The 8,998-nt window shown below is 29.5% G+C and overlaps 1 protein-coding gene across 1 annotated transcript; it reads left to right on the plus strand.

Moving 5' to 3' along the window:
* The first annotated feature begins 1,882 nt into the window (after positions 1-1,882).
* Positions 1,883-5,774, plus strand: LOC126659699 (beta-glucosidase 13-like). Its single transcript, XM_050353027.1, has 13 exons — positions 1,883-2,098; positions 2,573-2,636; positions 2,715-2,773; positions 2,854-2,932; positions 3,020-3,097; positions 3,225-3,312; positions 3,402-3,651; positions 3,731-3,843; positions 3,957-4,180; positions 4,526-4,560; positions 4,954-5,056; positions 5,138-5,240; positions 5,342-5,774. Exons 1-13 carry the CDS (start codon positions 1,898-1,900, stop codon positions 5,586-5,588), a joined length of 1,644 nt encoding a protein of 547 aa, XP_050208984.1. The 5' UTR covers positions 1,883-1,897; the 3' UTR covers positions 5,589-5,774.
* Positions 5,775-8,998: the final 3,224 nt, after the last annotated feature.

Genomic DNA, 8,998 nt, shown 5'->3' on the forward strand with positions numbered 1-8,998 from the left:
ATAACAACTAAATTAAATGATAATATTACATTCTTTTTTAGTTGAAAAAATTTAAACAAGTCCTTCAACTTTTAAAAAATTTAAATAAGTCATAAGTAAAAATTTAATCAGATAAAAAATAACTTTCTAATTTTTATTAAAAATTTAATAAATCAAAAACTGACTTGTCAATGCTTCCAAGTTCGAATTCACCATCGCGTTCCTAGGACACGCCGCATTTCGTCTTCCATGGAAGACGAGTGGCAACGACTCCAAATCGGCGACGGTCCGGGAAAGGAGGCGGCGGATCAATAGTTGTTTGTTAAAACAATCAATACAATTAATATGTGTTAAATAACAGATCTTTAAATTTGTGGAGAAGAATGGTTTTTTGTTGTATTTATAAAAATAAAGAAAATTTAAAATATATGTTAGATATGAAGAATTTATTTTGAGTGTTATTCAAGTGAAAAGAGCACAATTTGATGCTTAAAGGTACAATTGAAAGTCGAAAATACGAAATAGGGTATAATTGGCCGTTTTACAACGTCGGGTGCAATTTCAAAGGTCAGAGATTTCTAAGTAATTAGTCCGTTTTAACTCATAAAAAAACTATATTTGTTTTTATAATTGGGGATGTGGAGCGTTTGTAGGAGCGATTGAATCCACGACCTTGACATAATGTTGTTAAGTGATTAGACCATTTGACTTAACTCATTCGTAAAAAATAATTTTAATTTTGGCTTAATCATCAAAAAAAAAACCTCGACCTTTTAGCACCTTTTCAGTTTCACCCGACGTTATTATTTTGTCCAATTAATCCAAATTCGCACTTTTGGTTTCCAATTCCATCCTAAAAAATAAATTGACTCTTTTTCACTCGAAAATTCAATCCTCCACTTTTAATATAATTTTTAAAAAGCATTTAATGTTATTAAAAAAATAAAAAAAATTCTTCTCCAACAAACAAAATGCCAATTTAATCCTCTGCTTTTTAATTATTATAATAATTTTTTAAAGATATTAATAAATTTCTTCTCCATAGCTGGGGAATTCCGGCCATAGATTTCTGTTCTTCTTCACGTTCTTCTCCATCGTGGAGAAGAACGTAGTTGTTCTTCTCCACCGTGGAGAAGAACGTAGTTGTTATCCTCTATTGGAGAAGAACAGTCACCATGGAGAAGAACAGATCTGCTCTTCTCCATTGGAGAAGAACAAGATGGGAATGTTTCGGTCATGGAGAAGGTGGCCGGAGTAGAAGGAGGAAGAAGGCCGGTTGGCCGGTGTGGCGGCCGATATAAAAATGAAGGATATTTATAAATTTTTAATCAAAATGACGGTTTTAATTTATTTAATTTTTTTAATAAAATTTAAACTAATTACATATCTATTAAATATATCTAAAAATTATAATTTTGAATTTAATTAGATTAATTTTGTTGGAGAAAAGTGTTTTTTGTTCTTTCTTAGTAACATTAAATGTTTTTGAAAATCATGTTAAAATTTGAGGATCGAATTGATATTTTTTTCAAATGAAAAAGGGTCAATTTAGTTTTTTAGGGTGGAATTGGAAATCAAAAGTGCGAATATAGGTAGTTGGACAAAATTACAATGTCGGAATGGAACTGAAAAGGGGGCTTGAAAGGTCGAAAGTTTTTTATAATTTTTCATATATAAGCCGTTTATCATTTTAGGACGGAGGGAGTATAATATATGAAAATATGCATAAAATAATAAATGTGTTTGCATTAGATATAGAGAAGCTTCATGTATAGAGTCCACCATAATAAATGACAAAGATGAACAACGTTAAGATCGGACAGTGATCCAAGGGCTGAAAAACAACAACTAGTTGGTGAATATATTTTTTTATTGAAGTGAACAGCTACACTCTTGGCTATATAAATGGAGTATTGGCATGGGAAATAAGCACCAAAACTTGAAAGAAAAGAGCATTATGGCAACTAAAAGCTCATTTTTGTTAGGAATGGTAGTCCTGCTCATTTTTAGTTGGCTGGATTCTACCAAGTCCCAAAATACCCCTGAGCATCTTCATGTATTTGATAGTAGTTATTTTCCAGATGGTTTTCTTTGGGGATCAGCTTCTTCTGCTTATCAGGTATACAATTTTCTATTATTAGTTCATCGAACTATAGCGTTTTTACTAAATAGTTACCCGCTTATAAAAGATTACAAAATAATTACCGATCTATACATTTTTTTTATAAAACGGTTACCGAATTATAAGAAGTTATAAAATGGTTACTATATTACTTTTTTAGAAACGGATTATCGATGATATGGACAAGGAAAATATATATAATAATATAACCTTTTTGTAAAAGAAAATACAGCAGTTCGGTAATTTTTTTGTAAAAAAGCAATAGTTCGGTAACCAATTTGTAACTTTTTATAGTTCGGTAACCGTTCTATAAAAAAGTTATAGATCGGAAATTATTTTATAACTTTTTATAACTTGGTAACCGTTTTATAAAAATATTATACTTCGATGACCTAACAAATAATTAACCCCATTATGTTATATATGTAATGCATGCAAAATATATAAAACATTAATGTTATATATGTTCAGGCTGAAGGCGCAGCAGAAAAAAGAGGAGTTAACACATGGGATACATTCACCCATGACTATCCGGGTTTTCATTTTGGCTCTAATCTCTTACTCTTATAAATTTTACGGTTCAAGTACTTATAATTGTCATTAAATGTTGCAGAAAGGATAGATGATGGCAGCAATGGAGATATCGCGACGGAATTCTATTATTTATATAAAGTAAGATTTATCCATTTATATAATAAATATCATATACAGTTTACATAATTATGAACATTGAATTCATATTAATTTTGCAGAATGATACCAAAAGAATGAATAAACAACTGGGTATGAATGCTTTCAGATTTTCCATTGCATGGTCAAGAGTGATACCCAGTAAGTATACACACACACACATATATATTTATTATAATTCTCACGAAAATCTATATGTATTTATGGAACGTCTTTTATTAAACGCAGGTGGAAACATAAGCGCAGGAATAAGCGAAGAAGGAATTGACTTTTACAACAGTGTTATAAATGAAACAATTAAAAATGGTATAAATAATAATTTATTTATTCTCATATAAATCTAAGCAAAGAAAATTACAATCAGTTTATTTCACTCCCAGCTGTAAATCAAAGTGTATAATTTAAATAAATTTTAAAATCTCGTGATATGTAGGAATGATTCCTTTTGTCACCATATTTCATTGGGACGTTCCTCAAGAACTTGAAGACAATTATGGTGGCTTTAGAAGCTACAACATAGTGTAAGTCATGCATTCATAACTTTACTTGTAGCTCAAGTTATATAGTTTTTTTATTATTATATCTAACTACTTCTCGAACTTTTCAATAGGTCCGATTACAAAGATTTTGCCGAGCTTTGCTTTCAAAGATTTGGAGACAGAGTAAAACATTGGATCACTTTTAATGAACCACATATTTTCACTTCACAAGGCTATGATTTGGGTATTTTAGCTCCGGGCCGATGTTCGGAATGGGTGAATAGGGCATGCGCTGAAGGAGACTCAGGAACTGAACCTTACATAGTGGCTCATAATTTGCTCCTTGCTCATGCCGCAGCTGTTGCATTATATAAGGAACAAGTTAGTAAATGTTATATATAATTACGGTTTATTGTTGTCCAAAACTTGATAATTAATTATCTTCTTTTTATAATCGTAGGGTTTTGATGGTGAGATTGGTATAACACTAGATATAACATGGGCATACCCTTACTCCAACAGCACGGATGATATTCGATCCGTCTATCGATACGTAGATTTCATATTTGGTTGGTTAGTATATATTTCTTGCCCCAAAAACAATGAAAATATTATACTTTATCAACAAATTAACCTTCACAATAAAGATCTAGTCTTACAACATTTAAATTGTATCATATTCACAGGTTTATGAACCCCGTAACCTACGGTCATTATCCAAGAATAATGCGAGAGCTAGTTGGAGATCGATTGCCGGTTTTCAATAAAACTGAATCTAAATCTCTCAAAGGATCCTATGATTTTGTTGGTATAAACTACTATACTTCAAATTATGCATCTGCCAATCTCATTCCTGATCCCGATCCAACTCATATTAGATATACAACAGATATGAAAGTTAATTTGACGAGTAAGTTTCTTTACCGATACACATTGTCCATATAATTTATCTTTTTTTTTTTGGATAAATGATGGGTAAATTAGCACTACCACAAAAAAGTGGAAGGCAAAAGCTCAAAAGAGCTAGAAAGCATTACAAAAGAAGCATAAATTTCTAAAAACATCACTAGCGGAATAAGAAAACCCAGGATTAAGATCCTTGTAATAGGTAACCGCTCTACAAATACCCATGAAAACTATTGTATCCTTTGCTACAGACTCATTCCTGAAAACTATTGTATCCTTTGCTACTATTGTATCTTTTTTACTCATATATCTTCAAATAGTAGTGATGTATCCATGTTCTTATTTACAGTGTACAATACAAATGGACAATACATTGGAGTGCAGGTTAGTATTTTTGGAAAGGGATTATTATAGGGTTAATTGCAAATTAAATCACGAACTTAACCCTAATTTGCAATTACAACACGAACTTTGAAATTTGACAATGTCAGTAACCAACTTTCATTTTTTGGCAAATTGATACACCGACCAATCATGCAACGACACATGACGGTATATTATAATGTCCACGGTGTACCAATTTGCCAAAAAAGAAAAATTGGTTACTAACATTAAAGTTTTAAAGTTCGTATTGTCATTGCAAATTATGGTAAAGTTCGTGATTTAATTTGTAATTAACCCATTATTATAAACACAATAATATTTTGGTTAAAAAGCATCTATCCAATATTTTTTACATAGATATCTTTACCTAACATATGACGAATAAATTCACAGGGTTCTCCATCTTGGTTGTATGTTGTTCCGCAAGGACTTGAAAGTGTTATGAAGTATGTCAAAGATGTATACAAAAATCCAATTATTTACATAACTGAGAATGGTAAGTGGCTCTTTTCAATGAATTTTATCTAATTCTAATGTAATTGTTGGTCTAAAATATTAAAATTGTAAAAATGTTTAGGAGTTGGTGATGCAATAGATCTTTCTCCAACGGATGCCCTTAAAGATATATGGAGAATATCATATCATAATCAGCATTTGTGGAAACTTCTTAGAGCTATTTGGTGAGTCCAAATATGATAAAAAAAAATTATGTTTTGGCATACTATATATAATAGATAAGATTTATTTAATGAATAATTGTAACTTTATATTCGTTTCGCAGCGATCACGGTGTTAGAGTGAAAGGATATTTTGCCTGGGCGTTCATCGATAATTTCGAGTGGGCGAATGGTTATACCGTAAGAATGGGCTTGTACGCTATGGACACCAGCAAGAACCTGATGAGAACTCCAAAACTCTCTGTTAATTGGTTTAAAGAATTCTTGAAGGATAAAGATTCTACCGGCGGTCCGAAATGCAGTATTCCAGAAGTCGTCCAATCTTCTGTTGAAGATGATGAAGAGCTTTAGAAATAAATAAATGCTTCGTTTTCGAATAAGAGAGATGGAATAGTTTTTCTATTTGTTTTCTATTAAATAAGTTTGAAGTCTAATTCTTATGATGGGGACTATGTTATTGAATTTAGAAATTTTGTGTTGCAATATTTTTTTTCTATTGTTATGATGATGATAATAAAAAATTTACTTGTCCTGCAATGATATTATATTTCGTTACAATATAATCTTCGAGAGGGAGAAACCAACACTGGAGATAAAATAATTATATAGAATCATTTTAAATCCTAAATCATACACATCTCATCTAGTTGTAAATCTAACATTCAAAGTCAAATAATTAGATTTTAATTGATTTTAGATGCACAATATCCTAGATAATTAGATCTAGGACAATTAATTGTACTCGAAGTTTACCATCTTGAATGGATTAAATGCACATATATATATACACTTACAATTAATTATAGAGTAGTGATAAATGGATAAAATGAGTTTAATAGCATAAAAGATAATCTTTCTTTATTAATGTGTGTAGATATTTTACTGTTTTGTCCTTATATGTCTTGGAAGTAACTACCTAAGATATGATAAATTTAAGAATAATGCTATATAACTCAACACTTTTAACTAGGGGCGGAGCCGGAATTTTTATATGGAAGGGTGCCGATCACATTCATTAGCAATAATAATATATTTAAAAATAAATAATAAATCAATAATTGATAAATATTTAAAATTTAAACTAATAATCAAAATACAAAACGTTTCTCTTTTGTATAGCGGAAATCGTTAATGAACGAATCTAATTTAATTTTTTTTTATAGTTGTGAAATGCTTAAATTAGATATGATAGTCTTTAAGATTTTGAGCATGTACTGTATAGTTGGGCTTCTTACATATATGCCTACTTTAGACTATTAGTTTGCATTTACACGCTCCCAAATTTAAACCTGCAAAGATACGCCTTTTTAAATTTAATTTTTTGCAAAAATACATTCTTCTCCAAAATTCCATTAACAGAGCTAAATCATTATGTCAAATATGATGGCGAAAGTGATTTCTTACACCCTTCTTTAAACACGATTCCATATCTATTTATGATTTATATTATATATAATTATATATTTTTAGTTTTGAATTGTGGAATCTCTTGTAAATGAAGAAACACCGACTAGAGACAGTAAGAGCGACGATTCTAGACAGAAAGCAACGATGGAGGAAGAGAGAGGATAATCGGAGACGGCGTAGCTGTCGGAAGTGATGGTCGTTAGTTTCTATGATGGAATTTTGGTAGAACACTGAATATGATTTTTTTATTTGATTCTTTTGCATGAAAACATGATTTTGTTTTTCTAAATAATTGTTGAGGTAGTATTGTTTCTATAGATTTGTTTGCTTCAACAACAATTATAGCACCAAACTATCAATATGCACTGTTACTTTGAAATGCATCTAACATGTTTGAAAAAAGGGTTAAATGCAAATTTATACACGAACTTTATCCTAATTTGCAATTACAACATAAACGTTGAAACTTGGCAATGTTAGTAACCAACTTTACATTTTTAGCAAATCGATACACCAAACACGAAAAACACTAACGTGGACATTGTAATATACCGCCATGTGTCGTTACGTGATTGGTCGGTTTACCAATTTGCCAAAAAGTGAAAGTTGGTTACTGACATTGTCAAATTTCAAAGTTTATGTTATAATTGCAAATTAGGGTAAAGTTTGTGTATACATTTACAATTAACCCTTGAAAAAATGCCTAAAAAACTATTTGAACTTACTTTGCTGCTATGAATAACATGTTTTGTTTTACATTTACATGTTACTTTCTATTAGTTGAGATTTATTGTCGATTTGACAAACGAATATTTATACAATTCTATTATGTTTTGATATATATATATATATATATAACAATAATATCCTCACTTTTATATAAATAGATGCATTTTATGAGCATAAAATAAAGTAAAATATGAAAAATAGAAGGTGAATAATATTATATTTTAATCTTTTGTAAAAGTGGTTATATTTTTCCTTGCCATTGAGTACTATGATGCCTGGCTACCGCTTTCTTACTACTGATTCTGATGTCTTCTTACAGCATTTTTTGCAATTGTTTAATGTGTTATTCATATATGATTTGAGTAGATTTTGAGTAGTTTTTGAGTATCTCATGGGTAGCTTTTAACATCTATTATTATTATTAAATGATACAGGTATAAAAGTCAATCAATATTATTGCACTTTTATTTGTTTTTTTCTAAAATTCATCAATTTTTGTTTGAGAGAAGAAATATAGTGATGACTCGAAAAATAGAAAGACGTAGGTTGATTTTAATTGAAGCAGCAACTAAAAAGCAACTAAAGAGTAACTAAAAAGTGAATTGGCAATTAATCATATACTTGAACAAGTAGATCTTTGATTTGATTGTATTATATCTACAAGAACCGTGTTTATTTATAAATATTACATTGAGTTTTTGTTATATTTATTTGCTAGTTTAGCTTCTTCCAATTTTTGAGATGAACCATCCATTTATAGTAAAGATTCAAAAATGTAAGTTGTAAGCTACGAGATATATATATATATATATATATATATATATATATATGAATTGAATTTTTTTATTAATATATTTTATATCTGTTATTAGATTAAAATTTCAATGTTATATTCTTAATTATTAATATTTTTTAGTTAAATTTGGAGGTTAAATAATAACTGAGATGACATAAATGCAAATAATAATTTGATATTTTTTTCTTCTATCTTTCCTTTTACGTTTACGCTACATATTTTTTTTATCATTGGACAAATAAATTTATGTTAAACGAACAAATACTACAATTTAAGTGTAAGATGTTGTTTATCATCATCTTAAATTTCACAATCACTATTATCTCTACGTAAACTATTTAAATGTCTATATCAGTTTAATTTACATTTTAATTGCTCAATAGTTACTTTTTGGTTGCTCACTAGTTGCTTTTTGGTTGCTAATTAGTTACTCAAAAAAAAATGTTCGATAACTGAACAAAAGCCATACCTTTATTCTCATAACTAAAGGTATGAGAATAAAGTTCTACAAGCTCAACAATTTTATGCCTTTGATAACTACGTAATATAGCTACCCAAACTGAAGTAGGCGATTTCATGAGCATTTTCATTTCAGACTTTTCTTACATATCAAATCAACCACGTAACTATAATGCTCGTGTTTATGCACAATTCAACTCATCATGCTGCACTTTAAAATTACAATCAATAAACCCATTCATTAGTACATTTCATTGAGCAACATATATGATTGAGGAATTTCATCAAACATCTTATGTGCATAACTCATAATGTTTTCATTTTGCTATAGTATAAGAACTTGTCATTCATGTTCCTGCCTTTCATCCTC

The sequence above is a fragment of the Mercurialis annua genome, linkage group LG8 (genome assembly GCF_937616625.2).
Source record: "Mercurialis annua linkage group LG8, ddMerAnnu1.2, whole genome shotgun sequence".
Lineage (NCBI taxonomy): Eukaryota > Viridiplantae > Streptophyta > Magnoliopsida > Malpighiales > Euphorbiaceae > Mercurialis > Mercurialis annua.